This window comes from Mesocricetus auratus, unplaced genomic scaffold (genome assembly GCF_017639785.1).
Source record: "Mesocricetus auratus isolate SY011 unplaced genomic scaffold, BCM_Maur_2.0 Super-Scaffold_100022, whole genome shotgun sequence".
NCBI classification, from domain to species: domain Eukaryota; kingdom Metazoa; phylum Chordata; class Mammalia; order Rodentia; family Cricetidae; genus Mesocricetus; species Mesocricetus auratus.
Genome location: NW_024429203.1, coordinates 33,318,691 through 33,336,433, shown reverse-complemented (window position 1 = coordinate 33,336,433; position 17,743 = coordinate 33,318,691). Strand labels below are relative to the sequence as shown.

Here is a 17,743-nt window from a genome sequence, read left to right as displayed (position 1 = left end):
ATGAACTCTCCCATGTACGTTCTCACATTCTGCCCAGCCCCCATCTGTCTCTGTCCCTCTCTCAGTTCTACAAACTAGAAATATATATTAAAATCAAGTTCCTGCCTTCACAGAACTTACTGTGTTCTAGTTAGGGGAAAGGCAGATACATAAGTATTCAAATTAGTAGATTATGTGAGATAGGAACATGCTAGCAAGAAAACAAGGCTGGGTGAAAAAGAACCCCTCCCTGGGGAGGGCAAAACCATAATTCCAAATTGTTATAAATCCTTGATGTATTGTCCTAGAATACAGTTTTATTAAAATTAACTTTCCTGAATGTGAATTCTACCTATGGCACCAAATATATCCAATAGAGCATAGTTGTAATCTTTAACATTTAAAACCATATAACAATAGAAGAGTCCAAAATAGTCATCAATTAGACATAGACAGGATAAAAATTGAAATTGGTTGAACAGTGGGAATATCACAGTGCTCATCATAAAGCCAAAATAAATAGAATTAAGAATTGATATTTAAATACATAAAAAGCTAGATTGGGAGGCAGAGGCAGGCAGATCTCTGTGAGTTCCAGGCCAGCCTGGTCTACAGAGTGAGCTCCAGGACAGCCAGGGTTACATAGAAAAACTCCAAAAACAAAATAACAAACAAAAAAAAAGAAGCTAGACTGGGAGCTGGGGAGCTGGTTCGGTGGTTAAGAGCATATACTGCTCTTTTGTAAGACCGGAGTTCTGTTCCCAGGACCATGGAACAGTTAGCAGTTGCTCATTAAGCACTTACTACATGGTTGGAACTGTTCTACAAGTCTGCATTTAATCTAAGACCTCTAAGGGGCACACTGCCCAGTTACCTAGCTAGCTAGTAAGTACTTACAACTAGGATTCAAACATAAGTGGTTACGCACAAGCACTCATCCTTATTACTCCTAGGTGAGTTACTTGCATATACCTGAGAATATTCAGGTTCTGAAGAATTCTCATCATTTCGAAACAATTTCACAGCTTTAAGGTATTTTTCCATTGACTCAAGTTTGGTTTTGTCAAAACCTAAAAGAGAGGAACAGCAAAATAAAATGTAGTAAGGAATTCTGAGACCCTAAAGATAGGAGTGTGAAACTACAGTGGTGAGCAAGAGCCACTCACTCACATGTTTACTTAAGCTTGTCTTCTGCTCTACTTACCAGAGTCTAGACAGTAGTAGACATTGTACTGGACTGCCCTTGGGGTTCTGACAGGATACACCCTTAGCTGCAGCCACTAAGAGACCACCTGTGCCTATTCACTATGTTCCCTTTAAATGGGTCCTGCCCACCTCCCACCCCCTTTTTCTCTCCCTCTGTCGTGTCCTTGTCGTGTGCCCCCTGCCCTTTCCTCTCTCCTACTGCTCCTGTCCCTGGATGCTGCTCTCCTCACTCTCCTTTCCCCTTTTTATGATCTCTTCTCCCAATAAAAAAACCCCTCTGCTTGAACTCTCACATGGCGGCTTTCTCTCTTGCCACTTTTAAAATTTATAACACAGACCATGTGAGGAAACCATATGGGCATACCTCACTGATACATATGAATGGATGTGCTGACAACCCTCCCTGAGCCCAGAGCTGACATTCATTTAAGTACAGTATTCAGGATTCCAAGCTGTAGCTTGTGAGTTGGGCAGTTGAGGTCCTAGACAAAAAGCAACAACGAGTTCTTCCTGGTGTGCCCTGTCTGAAATCCTTGACCTACTAAAACCATGAGGCAATAAATGATTATTGATAGGTTTGTTTTTGATTGGCCAGGACCTTGCAGTATAAGACAAGTGCTCTACCAGAGCAAAACAGCCCTACCACTGTTTTTTTACCACTACATTTTAGGCTACTATGCTACATAGTTAAAACACCACCACCAAAAACACTAGTATGTTAACTCGTATCAGTATATGAATAATGAAGTGAAACAGAGCAGGGGTCCAATAAAGACAGTGTAACACAGACAAGAGTTAAAGGAGATGGGCTCCCAAGAACACAGCTGAGAGCAGGAGTACCGTCTTCTCAATAAACACTGTCTTTCTCGTGAATGCTCTACCACCAAATCCTGATAAAAGTTTCACATTTTACAGAAAACACTCTTTTCAAGGGCTTAATTTAAACAACTGTTTATTTGCTGCTTGATTCACTCACTGTATCATTTTGAAGATGGCTTCTATAGTGATCAGAGTTATCAAAGACCCTAGTCAATAACGCAACACAAAGATCTTGAACCTGGAACCCTACACTACTTTTTGCTCAAAAAACTCTTATCTGGTTGCTCCTCTACATACATACATACACACACACACACACACACATACATACATACATACATACATACACACACACACACACACACACACATATATATGTATATACATACATATGTAGAAAGGCTGTTCTTTGTGGGAGAAAGGTAAAATGAGTACCAGTGGTTTAAGTAATTCACTATATATGTTGTCAGAGGATCACAAGGGACTAGCGTTTGAGGACTCCTAGAGGCATCTATTAATATATGAGAGTTACTGTTTCATCAATATCACTAGCACATGTGGCACAGTTTGCTATAAAGTAGTGTCAAGCAGCTACAGTGGAAATATACAATCATTTTATGTTCTCTTACCTGTATGTTCTAAATGTCGTAGTGTCACATTGTCAACAGGGAAAAAGCTGAGGATAGCACCATATTCTGGACACATGTTTGCTATAGTAGTTCGATCAGCAATAGATAATTGTGAAACTCCACTTCCAAAAAACTCAACAAATTTTCCAGCCACTCCTACTTGCCTGAGGTGCTTTTAGGGATATGAAGAAAACACAAAATCAGCAATGATAAAATTAGCATTGATTTCTAACCAATATTAATAATAAGGTCTTTTATTGTATGAAACAAACTCAAATTCCAGTTTTACTGGTATTTTAGAATAAGCAGTAAATGGAAGACTGGTCTGTGCTAGTTAGGGTTCAAAAAAAAAGAAAAGAAAAAGAAAAAAAAAGAGCTGGGTGTGGGCACACAACTTGAATTCCAGCTCCTGGGAGGTAGAGGCAGGAATGTCTGCATTGCTGGCAGCATTTTTTTCCATAAGAGCACAAGAAACAATGGTGTTCTAACCACTGTTGGCGTCCTATAAATGTATGAAATACTAATATACTTACGAGAGACTCCATACTTAAAATTACATGCTGCTATACAAAATTCTTCAAATTATTAGTATTGGCTCAAATATTTATAGTAACATTATTATTGATGGGTAAATTCATTTTGGTCAGATTTAACATGTGGTTTAAAATTGAATTCCTCCAAAAGTTATTCTTCATTACTACTGAGTAACTAAAACAAATTCAAATCTTAGGGCTTGTTTTTATTATTTATTTTATTTTTACTTTACATTTATTGATATTTTTGCCTGAATGTATGTTTATGAATCACATTCATGCCCACTGACTGCAGAAGCCAGAAGAGGGTGTTGGATCTCCTGTAACTGAATTCTAGGCCTCTGATCTTAGTTTTTAAAAAGAAAAAGAAAAATAGGGGAGCTGAAGAGATGACTCAATGGTAAGAGTATGTACTTCTCTTCCAAAAGATCTGACATGTTAGATGGTTTACAATGGCCTTTTATCTACAACTTCAGACAATCTGACAGCCTTTCCCAGCCAGTGTGGCACTGCATTTTGTATTCATGAGGACAAATGCAGACATGGATATAGACACATACATAATTAAAATAATATAAAAAACATAAACTTTGAAAAAGAAAAATAAATTAGGTTAAATTGCTGCTGTCATCAAAGTCACAAAGTGCCATAATATGTACTTGGGAAAATAAGATGGCTAATTCTATAAAAGCCCTAAGAAGAACCAAACCTCAACAGAGAAATAATATATCCAATAAATACTCGTAATAGATAAAGATTCTCTCACAATAAGCTGTCAACCACATGAACAGTGATACTGTCAAGCAAGAACAGCCAGACATCTGAAAAGTAGTGTTTTGGGGACCTCTGAAGAACTAGTTTCTTTTCTTTTCTATCTTTTTTTTTTCCGAGACAGGGTTTCTCTGTGGCTTTGGGAGGCTGTCCTGGAACTAGCTGTTGTAGTCCAGGTTGGCCTTGAACTCACAGAGATCCACCTGCTTCTGCCTCCCCAAGTACTGGGATTAAAAGTGTTCACCACCACCGCATGGCAGAACTAGTTTCTTTAAAATAAAAATAGAACATCTCTGTCCCTTTAGGAATAAATTGTACACTTCTAATTTAGAGAAAAAGAATAATTATTATTCCTGAGAAGGTAATACTGTCTTACCTTGTGGAGTATCTAAAGTCATCATACCAGTAATTTAATCAAAACTGTTGAGAAGCAACCCACACTCTAATTATGTATGATGTATGTTTCAAGTGCAACCATGTTAAGTGGAACTTAAAAGTTAGTGAAAACTAGAAAAATTAGATTGCAATATTAAAACTTATTATTCACTAGACTAGACATATACAGCCAGTATTACCTCAAAGTAATGTTAAAACAGACAATGGAGAAGTCTCACTATCACATTTCTACCCCTGAATGTTTCAAAGTATTCCCTAGTAACGTTTGTTTTGGGCTTTCTTTTTTTCTTTTTTATTGTAAAAAAAAATTGGGGAGGAAGGTCTGATGGTTCAGAGTGTTGCCACCAAACCTGATGACCTGAGTTTGGTTCCCAAGACTCACATGGTAGAAAAAAAAACCAACTCCCTAAAGTTGTCTCCAGACCTCCACATGTAAGTCATAGCATCCACATGCATCCTTCCATCCATCCATGTATATATATACATACACACACACACACACACACACAAAACAAAAATGTAAGTATAATAAAAATGCTTTTTAAAACTGGGGATAGTACTGGGCATTGGTGGTGCATGCCTTTAATCCCAGCACTTGGGAGGCAGAGGCAGGTGGATCGGTGAGTTCAAGGTCAGCCTGGTCTACAAAGCGAGTTCTAGGACAGCCACAGTGGTTACACAGAGAAACCCTGTCTCAAAAAACTTTTTAAAAAATGTATATATAAGTATTTATATATATTAAAAAACAAAACAAAAACTGGGGATAAGGTCTAGAGAAATAGCAATTGGTAAAGTGGCAAAGCTGTTGGCCTTGTAAGCATAAGGGCCTCAGTTTCATACCCAGAACTTAGTTCAAAAAGTCAAGCATGGCAGCATGTACTATGACCGTAGTGCTGGGAAGTCAGACAGGTGGATTCCTAGCCAGCACAGCCTGCTTAGAGCAGTCCAGGCCAATGAGAGCTTCTGTCTCAAAGAAAGGCACCAACAGAACAACTATGGGTGTTGCCTCCACCCACACTTGCAAAAGCATGAACACAGATATACACACATACAAAAACTATTTTTTGAAGGCTGGCCTCTTTTATGATCCTCCTGTCTCAGCCTCTTGAGTGCTGGGATTATAGGCATGTGCCACCACACCTGGCTTTGAAGAGACCAGTCCCCTGTAGTAGCAGCCATGACAGGCTGCAGAAAAGACTCAACTTGTGCTTGCCTGACCTTGCCCCTCAGGTCAGATATTCTCCTCATGTCAAGGAACTAATCATAAGTTAGCTGGTGGGGCTGTGCTTTATTATAGTACAAGTGCACAACATGATTTGCAGAGCATAGCAACCGTCCTGGGAGGGCCTGTAGGCTATAACAACAACCAGTTGGCCAATCAACACAGGACAGGTTTTTCAAGGCCCGAAGTGCACCAATCCTGAGACTGTTGTGTACCCCTAGGCACTCCCTTTGCCCTACCCAATATCATACCCCCCACCCCCGTCCTTCTCCAGTCACCAGCAATGATGAAGGGACAAAGGGCCTGAGCTCATTAAACAATAAAAGACTCTTTGCTTTTGCATCAGAATGGGTCTCTTGGTGATTTTGGGGATTCCGAATTTGGGCACAACAGCTTCTTAATTAAATTCAGTAAGTATCACATTTTGTTGTTTTGAGATATGGTCTCTCTATGTAGTCCTAATTGTCTGGAACTTGCTATATTGAACAAGTTACCCTCCAACTCAGAAATTTGCCTCCCAAGTGTTGGGATTAAAAGCCTATGCCACTACCATCTGGCTTAAATATAACATTTAAAAAATCTACATGTCAACAAGTTATATATTGAGGCAATAGTGCATAACTATTAAGGGTATGGACTCCTGGGTCTGAAGCCTTGGTCTACTACTTAGTATTCAGTCCTGTACTCCTTTGATAAATTATTAGGCTGTGTGTATTTTCTTCTCAATTAAAATAATTACAATAGTCAAAAGTTTATAAGGTTATTTTAATAAATGTGTTGACAGGTAACAAGTACCCAATGACTATTTTTTGTACTTACAAGTATATATTATATGAAAACTTTATGATATAGCTAATAACGTGAGAACTAAGGATGGAGGCATAAATTCAAATCTGGGCTCTTGTGGGGCTGCTGCTCTACTTAGGTAAAGATGTTCAGTAAATAACATGGAACAATTAATATTTGTGCTTACCTTTGTAATGCCAAGGACAATATCTATGGATGTGACAAAAGCATTGGATGATCCAGTTAGCTCACATCCAACCACCTCTGGTAAAGTAAGAGTTACTGGCAGGCCAAGCATAACTGCTTCTGTTTCAATGCCTCCAACTCCTGTTGAGAAGGACAAGTGTACCAACAAAGGACATTTAACAACAATTCAAATTAGTTATATTCCGTTTTAAAATCTCCCATGCTTCATGAACATGACCCAACTAGCATCTTACAAGGAGCTGCCACATTACTTTCACTGTGGGCATTGAACCTGAACACTTTATAAAGTTTGACTCTACTTATGTGAGAAAACTGGCATTTTCACCTTTATATTAAATTTAATCAGCATTTTCTGAGCATCTTATATATTCTTCAATGACTAACAAACACCTGGATGTGAATATAACCCAGTCTGTGTTTATCTTAGTCTCATGAATTGAATCTAAGAAAAAAACCTAATAGTTATAATATTCCATTACAAAAAAAATTTACGTACAAAGTGGGATACTCTTAGATTGATAGGAAGGATTAGGGATTTCAAGAAGCAACTGTGTTTAATCTTGAAACAGTTGTAAATAGGGGTTATGGGCAAGGCTGTGTGACCCAAGAGACCATGAAGAACTGGATCTCTAAAGGCAGAAGGAGATGTGGAAGGGTTCTGAGAGTGACACCACAGCCATCAACACTGCCACAGACCTCGCCATCACCCACACCAGTAACTGCCTGCTGACAGTGTGCAATGCTGGCAGTGTGCAACTGTTTTTCCATAAATCTTCTTTACTATACAATTCACAAACTCTTAAGTCTATTCCTCTGTTGCTATGAGAAAAATGCCTCAAAGAGGTTCTATGTCCTCTGATAATATTCTTGGTATCCCCTCTTAAAAGTAAACCAAATTACATACGGAGGCATTTACTTACCCCACCCAAGAATTCCCAATCCATTCACCATGGTTATATGAGAGTCTGTGCCAACTACACTGTCTGGGAAGAACAGGTCCTTTTCTTCAAAAACTACTCTTGATAAATATTCTAAGTTCACTTGATGAGCCATTCCAGTTCCAGGAGGGATGACCGCCACATTCTTAAAAGCTCCTGAGCTCCACTACATTTGTTTGGATTTAAGAGAAAGAAGTGTTAGTGCATTTTGTAACTTTGTATTCATAATAAAGATATAAGTAACAGTGACACTAAAATGTTAGCCAATGTTCAATATGGCCAACTCCAAATTCACAATAAATACTAACAATACAGATACTGAGTCTATGCATTCTGAAGATCATTAAAGCCAAATCATCCCAGCATTTGGGAAGATGGAGGCAGCATTTAGGAAGTTTAAGGCCAGGGCCTGTGCTCTAAGACTCCAGGAATGTCAATGAACAGGATTGTCCATGGCTCACTTAAAACTCATTATTTTTTATTATTGCTTAAATATGCCATATGAGGGTTTCCAATAATACAGTACAAGAAAGTTCCACGACTATAAAGCTTTCGTTAATCACAAGTCTATTACAAATTGTACTCTATTAGTATTTTATATACATTAATCAAGAATTCCCTCACATCATTTATACCTTAAAAAATTGAAGCCTCTCCCGATTTCTGCCGAATTCTACTTCTTGATTTTTTAACACTGTCTCAGGTCTAAAAGGATGAAAAGCTGGTATTACATACACGTATTAGTAAAAAATCATTTGCCTTATGTCTAAGTCTTCATTCTCATACATTAAAAAACCCCATAGGAATTTTCAGTTCCCTTTTTTCAGATTATTTTTTCTCAACAAGAAAGCTCTTTCCGCCTCACACAGCACACAAGACAGCTACAGAATTATTATTTTACTGAGTACAACAGGCAGCTTTCACATCAGTGCTCAGGACTCTGCTCAGACTGCTGTGGGAAGCCAGTCAGATCAGGATGAAAGGAAACTAAGCTGTGTTGAAAGGAAACAGAGCAGTAAAAAGAGTGCACATTTTCATCCCCTTGGCTCTTATGTAGATGGGAATTAATACTGTTGACATATGAACACAGTCTTGTAGTTGAAAAAGATCTTTTCACAAGTCTTTAATTCAATTCACCTAAAACAGAAAGTTCTGTTTTATGTTTAAGTAGATTACAAGGATTATCAATATAATTTACATGAATTCTTTAAAGTAAAACAATTCACTTCTAGATAGTAAACAATACCACTTTAACAAATTTTTAAAAATCTAATGGGCATTAAAAAAAACTACTCAAGTTGTTTACTTTGATTTTATCAGAGTATCAGTAAAAGTATATTTTTTATGTCATCTAGGTTCTAAAAATAGTCTCTTATGAACTTTTTAAAAACCAAAGATTATTTTAATAATTCACACCAAGTGACTTTTGCAGCCACAGCACACTATGGAGATTTTACCCAGTCCTTAGGGACAGTACTCTAAAGTCACTCCTATTATTCTACTTTCCACAGCACTTGGTGCTACAAAACGTCTATGTGTTGGATCATAATATGACTTCAAGGGCCAAACGGTAAACTCTCAACCACCTCACTCCTCCATTTTGTCTTCAAATTTACAATTAGTACTTTATTGATGCAATTACAGAAATTGATTCACTATTTTTATACAAGCAGAAACTACAATGTAATATTCTGAAATTTAAAACCAAATTTGAGTTTAAATGTTATACCCAGTTACATCTTTAGAAATAAAAATACCAAACTAACACTTTATTCTGCAGTTATACAGAGGCAACTTTAAAAAAAAATCAGTATTTTGGGAGCTGGAGAAATAGCTCAGCGGTTAAGAGCACTGGCTGTTCTTCCAAGAGGTCCTGAGTTCAACTCCCCCAGCAACCACATGGTGGCTCATAGCCATCTATAATGAAGATCTGGTGCTCTCTTCTGGTGTGCAGGCAGAATACTGCACATATAATGTAACAGCAGTCCTAGGGAATCTGATGCCCTTTTGCTGGCTTCCAAAGGCTCCTGCATGCACGTGGGGCATTTAACCTCATGCAGGCATACACCTCACATACAAAATAAAATAAATAGAATTTTTTTATATCAGTCATTTTGAATCAGTAAGCATTGTCAGAATGTTACTTTGTGTATAAAAGGTGATACTCTCTCAAGTCAATACACTCTAGTAATCAGGGGGAATGGGTATTAAGAATAAGGAATTATTACATAAAATTATTGGAACCACACAGCAAAGGAGTCAGAGTACATCTAATCCCTAGGAAGGGTATAGGATATCACTATAACCTAAAGCTTTGTAAAAATACTAAAGTGAGATTTTAGAACTAGATAGAACTTGAGATTCAATTCAAAGAAGACAAAAATCACTGCATCATTTGACATTTATCATGCATACATGTAAACACTTTTCTCAGCTACTTAAAACACGTTTTAATACGTCTTAAACCAAAAGTATCTTAGTTTACTATATTTGTTTTTATTTTACTTTTATATGTATGTGGGTGAATATATGTCTGTGTACCACATTCATGAGGAGCCCATGCCCTGAAATTGGAAGTTACAAATAGAGGTAAACAACTGTGGGTTCTGGTAATCAAATCTCAGTCCTCTGCAAGAGCAACAAGTGCTCTTAACCATTAAACCATTGTTTCTCCAGCCCTGTTTACTAATTTTTTAAAAAGTTAATAATTAACAAAGAGCAATGAAATAACTTTGCAACTTTATAGCAGGTAAGAATGGTGGCACACATTTTTTGTTGTTGTTTTTTGAGACAGGGTTTCTCTATGTATCTTTTGGTTGTCCTGGAACTCAAGATCTACCTGTCTCTAAGTCACTTTTTTTGTTTTTTTTTTGGTTTTTTTGGTTTTTACAAGTCAGGGTTTCTCTGTATTGTTTGGAGGCTATGGGTCCAGCCTGGCCTCGAACTCACAGAGATCCGCCTGCTTCTGCCTCCCAAGTGCTGGGATTAAAGGCGTGCGCCACCACCGCCCGGCAAGTCACATTTTTAATGACAACACCTGGAAGGCTGAGACAGGAAGAATGCCTAGAGCTCCAGACCAGCCTGGCTTTAGAAAGCAAATTAGAACATAAGCTGTGAGGGCAACAACAGGAATCAGACATGAGAAATACGATTTTCTTAACTAAAAAATAACCTGGCACTGAAAATATTAACAGAGGCAATGTCATACTCAGGCACTGGTTGCAAATGAAAAGGACACAGGATGGGCGTATTCTCAATCTGTGAAGAAAATGTTCCTGAGCTTCGGCTTAGTTCTCCAGAATCACACGATCCTCGGCAGGTAGTCTGGCCTCGGCATGGAAACTTCTTAGGCTGCACTTTAAGTGGGGAGAGCTTTCCTGCTTTCTGCAGGTCACCACCTCCAGGATTTGGTGCATTCTGTATTGCACTATTATTTAAAAAAGGAAACAAAATAATAATTTACAAGTGAAAGAAACTTTAGCTTAAAAAAATTCACATAAGCAACACTATCTGAAGTGAATGATGTCCAAAGGCTGTGTGGTAGTTTGAATGTAACTGGCCCCAATAATTTCACAGGGACTGCCACTATTAGGTATGGCTTTGTTGGAGTGGGTACGGCCTTGTTGTAGAAGTGTGCCACTATGGTGGTGGGCTTTGAAGTTTCCTATGCTCAAGATACTGCCCAGTGTCTCAGCCAACTTCCTGATGCCTGCTGTAGGATTCTCAGTTACTACTCTAGCACCATGTCTGCCATGTTCCCCACCATGATAATGTGCCAAATCTCTGAAACTGTAAACAAGCCACCCCAATTAAATGTTTGACTTATACGAATTGCTATGGTCATGGTGTCTTTGCAAGTAATAGAAACCCTAAGTAAGAGACACTTACATTTAACTTGATGTTAAAAGAGTACTTCAGGTTATAAAAGAGAAAAATTTAATAATAAGGTAGGATAGTGGCACAGGAATTCAAGGCTAACTTTGACTATACAATAAGACACTGTCTCAACTCTTTCAACCCTCCCCCCAATTGAAGTAGTTTATGCTCATGAAGGTAAAAACATAATGCCCCATACCTCCTATTATAACCACATACCTCCCCCACTGCCCCAGACAAGGTAAGGGGAGGAAGAGCAGATGGAAATTTCTTCCAATTTGACATACTAGAGAAGGAGAGAGGAGTTTTTTGAGACAAAAATCTCATTATGTAGTCTTGGCAGGCTACATAACTGGAACTCCCAATGTAGACTAAGTTAGCCTAGGACTCAGAGATCCACCTGTCTGACTCCTGAGTGCTATGATTAAAGTTACATCTGGCATAATCATTTTTTAATATTCTGTACCAATATGAACAGCTTTGAGCAAGTACAAGATACTTTTTTCACATAACAACTTAAAGAACATATAGTTTTAATACATGGTATTGATTTTTCTCAAGAGATAAATTTCAGTATTATTCCATTATTCTATGGAATGTAAAAGGAAGACTAATGGCTAGAGAATGCTTCTCTAGCCTTCCCTTGGTCAAAGCTGCCTTAGAAATATATAACACTTACTTCAGTGGAAGGAAAAAGAGCTTTAGTGGACTCAGTATTTTCAATCACCAGTTAAAAGGCAAATCTTTGGATTCTCTCTAAAAGATAAGTACACTAAAATTCAAAATGAAACTGAAGCTGGCTGTGGTAGTGCATGCCTATGATCCAACCGCCTGGGAGAGAAAGAGGTGGGAGTCTGAGGCCAGCCTGGTTTATAAATAGGGTTCATGGCCTATCAGCACTAAATAGCAAGATCCTGACTCAAAAAACAAAACAGAGGGGAGAAGGGAGAAGGGAGAGGGGGGGAGGGGGAGGAGGGAGGGGAGAGGGGAAAGGGGAGAGGGGGAGAGGGAGGGGAAGAGGGAAAGGTTAATTTAGATATCCTTTCCAAAAGGCAAGTTATAAACAAAAACACGTCTATGAAACATGGTAACAGAAACACGCAAATATGAAAATCACTTAAACTCAGAGTACTAAGTATGATGGAGTCCCAGTGGGCTCAGCACAAGCAGCTTTGCTCTGTGCCAGGGCCACTCTTCTCTACCTCCACACTACCCACTCCCAGTCTGCTCGTCTGTACTGCAGTACCATTTACTGAAGTCCATCTGCAAAGAATGGTCAACTGTGAGATCTGTCGGACAGGCAGGGTGGACTTTCTTAGGGTCACCTCCAAGACTTTTCACTGCCTCCCTCATTGCAGCAAAATCCACCATTGCCGGTATTCCACTAAAAATAAAGAACAATCAAAGTATAGGTTCAATTCCTTAATACACGCTTGTTTCCATTTTAAAAAACTATTTCTTTTGACAATGACTTATGATCTAAAGTTAAATGTGCCCCTTGGTTTAATGAGAATCAACCCAAATGGTATCTGAGAACTTCAGGAGTAGAACTACCAACAACAGAAGAGATGACTTTTGGAAGCTTAAGTGAACACCAGAATTGGCTATGCAACTTTCTCCTCTAGGCCCTTACCCGACAGCCCTTGAATTATCTCAAAGCTATTCATACTAGCTTTACCATTTTATATTTATCCACGTGCACGTGTGTGCTGTGAGCTCACGTGTGTGCGTGTGCATATGCGCTATTCTTCAAGAGGACCCAAGTTCAACTCCCAGCACCCACATGGCAGCTTACAACTGTCTGTAACTTCAGTTCCAGAAGATCTGATACCTTCATATCAATGCATATAAAGTTAAATAAAGAATCCTATGAAAAAAAATCTATTTTATTCTGAGATGGAAGGCTGCATATATGGAGGAATGAATGATATGACTTAAGAATTTTAATCAAGTCATCCCATACTGAGAATTCCACATGTGGGAGGTAAGGCCATCAAGCTAGAGACAACTGTATTTGCAATACAAGTAATATAAGAATGAGGCTGTCACTCACGTAAAATCTTGAAGAACAACACGGGCAGGGAAAAAGGGCACTTCAACATTGCTTTGTTTTGTTTTCCAGTCCAAAATGTTCATAACATCTTCCTTTTTCATTAAAAAGCCATCACAATTTCGTACAGCAGCTTCCAACAGGACCCGTATTGAATAAGGCAGAATATCTGATTCAAGACAAGAATATTACTATAACCAAGAGAGTCATATCTACACAGTGAAAAATTACAATAGCAAAATCTCTAGTATAAATACTGAAAAGGCTGGAGTCTCAACTGAAGACAATTATGAAGATACCCCTGTTGTCCCAGTTAGTCGTAATTGTGAACTTGACATATATACTGGGGTATACATGGAGGGACTGTCTGGATTATCAATTCATGTAGGAGGGCTTAGATCAGTTCGAGGGCAGTTCGAGGCCCAGGGGTCCAGGCAGGCAGTCCTGGGTTGGAGAATAAACTGAACAAGAGTGCAACCAGAAAGCAGCTTCTCTCCATGGTTTGTGCTCCAAGCTCCTGCTTGGGTTCCCATCCTGTCTTCCCTCAAATGTGGGCTGTGACCTGGAATAAAGATAAAACAAACCCTTTTCTCCCTAAGTTACTTTCAGGCATAGCATTTTTCACATCAATAGAATAAAACTAGAACACCTATTACATATTTCAATGCTGGCACCAAGCAGACAAAGTGAACTGAAAAGAAGGGCGAGGCTACAACCTCCCTAAAGAGTGATAATACCAAGTATTCAAACACCTGAGACTATGGGAGACATTTCTCATTCAAGCCATCACTGCACACATAAAATAAATACATGAATAGATACAGTTTGTAAAAATTACAGTGTTTATAATCCACAAAAGCCAATGGCAAGGAGTCAACATAATTTTGAACAGTATGACCTCTGCACAAATGCCTGGTCATGGGCTAAGCAGACCAAGCACCTGAAACACATTAGCAATCAGGACTGCCTGAAGTCTCTTAGTGGGCACAGAAGAAGCTGGACAACTAGCAACACTTCAAAATTCCAAGTCCTGAAATGTATAAAAGGTGAACAATCAATACATTCATTTTATTTCCCAGGTATCTTTCTTTCTTAAGAAGCTTGTGGAAGACATGCTCCATAAAACAAATATAAACAAAAATTAGAAAACCGTAAGATCTAGAAAATAGTCTCCAATACAGGAAGAAGGGTGAAGAGAATCTCAGGACAATGGTTGATAGACAGTGTAACCAGTATCACTCAGCTGGAGTGATGATGAAGTCTAGATGTGGTGCTGCTAAGAAAGGGGATGCAGGGATAACAGCAAATTACTTGATTATCCCATCAGGAGCATAGACCTTTTGGAGACCAGACATACTAATTATGGGTAAAGACACGTAAAACTTAGGAAACTGAAAAAGGCAATCATTAATTCCAGGCAAAATGCCTCCCCAGATCCCTTTGCTCTTTAATCCAATAAAAAACATCGATCCTGATGTTATATTATCTCCAAATAGAAACACTGCCTCCTTGAAGGAAAATGGGGGCTAAAAAGAACTAGGAAGCTTATGAGATTCTTACTAAGCTGGGTCTATTGGTTGCCCTGTCCGGGCAAATTGGCATGTTTCTCATGTCTCTCCATGAAAAGTCACACAATGATATTGATGTCAGAACAGGACCAGGGCTGACAAAACCAGGGCTGACAAAACCAAAGATGAGTTGGTAAGGAACTGCTGCATCTGAGTGATAAGAAATGCAACAAAGACGGACATTTCAGACATTCTAAATTCAATCTGCAATTCCAATATGGCTTTGTCTATATGGTACAGGACAGCTCTTTCTCTATCTGGTACAATATGCTCATTGCTATAGTGGCAGTTGCAAGTTCTCTACTATGTGTGATAAGGCATGCAACCAAAGCTAAGCAGACTGAGCTTGAGGCATACTTGGACAAAATTCCAAGATGAGTGGCTTTCTCTACATGTTGTATAAGAGCATGCCTTCTCGATAAATCTGAAAAAGTGCAGGGACGTCCTCAAATGGCTGACCAACTACAGAAGACAATTCAGTCCCTGAAAACACTGAGATGAACTGATAAGCAGATTGTCACAGGAGTTACAGGCCTTAGCACCTCAAGTTCAATTGTCTGCCATGAAAGAATTTGACCATTTACAGGAAACATTTAAGTAGAAAAAAAAAAAAAAGACATTTAGATACTATTAGCCACATTAGCCAGATTTAAAATGGGGGGAAAAATGGAGGATGAGATGGAGTATTGGCATACCATTTCTTAAAACTGGCAAGTAAGTAGTATAAGAAAAGAAGAATACAATTAAGATCTGTGCTAATAAGAACCCTTTATGGGATCCCAAGACCTGGAACCCATGAGAAGAATCAGTCACTCAGTGAGGAGGGAGAGAATGAGACAGAAATTAAGACAGCACCCCTCAGGTTTGACCTTTAATGTCAAGGAAGGAAAATCCATGATTTAATGTGCAGACAACAGCCTTAATAATGGCCACTGTAGAAGAAACTATGATAATCAGGGAATACTTAGCCTCTGTATTGCTTGTATTAAGACAGTCTTTTTAGGAGATAGAAGGATGGTTCAGTGATTAAGAAAGACTTTTTAAGCAAATGAAAGAATTCCTCACTGCCTGCCTCATAAGGCTGTGGGACATGGATGTGGCTGGGAATCTGAGTATCAGGAAAGCAAAGCTGAGTAATAAAACTACTCTTCCCTTCTTGAAACAAAAGCTGCATAACCTGAGGCATAAGGAAAATCAGTCCCAGAACCATGAAGGACACTAATACACTGTGATATTCCAGTACCATGCTTAGCTACCCCTGAAGACAATAAGGAACGGACAGCCATTACCGAGGAATCGGTAAGCAGCAGTTCATGATGCTCTCAGCTCAATGGGCCTGGTATAATTGTGCAGATAGTTAAGAAGTTTTAGTGGCTTTGCTGAACCCTGATAAGAAGAGGCTCTAGAATGACTTAGAATAACATGCAAATCAGGTTTATATAATGCTAAAGCAATCAAGAGGATGACAGGTTAAAGCAGATAAAGGGCTACTTTACCTTAAAAGCAAATGTGCCCAGCTTCATACAGAGCTGGTATTCTAGGGGGAAAACTGACAAGACCCAAACAGTACTTGTGAGCCTCTGGAAGACTGTAAAACTCAACAACAGTGGGGGTACAGGTGAAAAGATTCATTTCATGCGAGGAGCACACTTAAATCATTTAAGTTGGCTGTACAACATATTAGGGTGGAGACTGCTCAAGAGTCCAACTGTAGCAGACAGCGTAGTAGACAATAAAAGTTCCACTCTCCCTTTTCCTGGGCAGGATAAACAGCAAAAGACAACGCCTAGTTCATGAGGGATGGGGTGATACAGTAGCCCAATGACAACATCCAAGATGAGACAGAAGGATGGCTCATAAAGAAAAAAATGGATTACAGGAAGCCAAACAAGGTGCTTCTCATCCATCATGCTGTACCCAAGACTGCTGTCTTGAGGAAACAATGGATAGAAATAATGGGGGTATTTCCATGGGATACCAGAATTTGCTTATGTGTTTTGTGTCTCTTTAGCTGCTGAATCTAGAAGCAAATTGTCAATTTCTTGGAAAGATATAGGGAGGTCTTCAGAGATCCCATCCAGTCTTTAAAAAAAAATCATTACACAATGCTAATATCTTACAGTTTCAGAAAAGCATCAGGAAAGACAGTCTAATCAGCAGTTACAGAGTTTGAAGAAACTCTGTGGGTGGAAAAATGAATGTCCAGAAGCCATATTTAAAAATATGCCACAGGCAGGTTACCTCCCTATAAGCTGTTAGACAGGCCCAAGTCATAAAAACTATTACACTACTGTTTGTTACATGCCAGAAATAGACGGTAAGTCCTGTTGCTGCTTTAACTGCAGGACATGAAGAAATAAAGCTGGAGTTGAAACAAATGTTCTGTCCCTCTCTGGCACTATGTAGGCTGCTGTGGAAACTGTCACTGACATATACCTACGTGAGTGTAGACCCTGAACACTGTACAACCAACATGTGACTAGTAAACAGTGGCATTCTGTAGTGAGAGATCCATCCAGCTGCACCTTTGGCGCTGACCACGCCCAAAGGGGCGTGATCAAAGGTGCACACGTGACGTGAGTCTGTGGGATTTGGTCTGGGGTCTGGGATAGGCTTGCTCTCTCTTGGTACCAGTCAAGTCATGGAGAGCAGCCTGGATGTGGATCCTCGGAGCTGGAACTTGCGGGTCATTTGTTTCTTATGTAAGTGACTTCTCCACAAATAAAATTAACCTATATTTAACCAAGTCCCATGTATCTTAAT

At 39.0% G+C, this 17,743-nt stretch overlaps 1 protein-coding gene across 1 annotated transcript in view; it reads right to left on the bottom strand.

Moving 5' to 3' along the window:
* Ireb2 (iron responsive element binding protein 2) overlaps positions 1-17,743 on the bottom strand; it is a 46,622-nt gene that overhangs the window by 18,867 nt on the left and 10,012 nt on the right. The window contains exons 3-10 of the mRNA XM_040729789.1: positions 13,416-13,581; positions 12,609-12,746; positions 10,695-10,913; positions 8,122-8,191; positions 7,469-7,652; positions 6,529-6,668; positions 2,634-2,805; positions 952-1,049 (exon numbers count right to left, since the gene is read on the bottom strand). Of these exons, the coding sequence (XP_040585723.1) occupies positions 952-1,049; positions 2,634-2,805; positions 6,529-6,668; positions 7,469-7,652; positions 8,122-8,191; positions 10,695-10,913; positions 12,609-12,746; positions 13,416-13,581 (1,187 nt within the window). The remainder of the gene's footprint in view (positions 1-951; positions 1,050-2,633; positions 2,806-6,528; positions 6,669-7,468; positions 7,653-8,121; positions 8,192-10,694; positions 10,914-12,608; positions 12,747-13,415; positions 13,582-17,743) is intronic.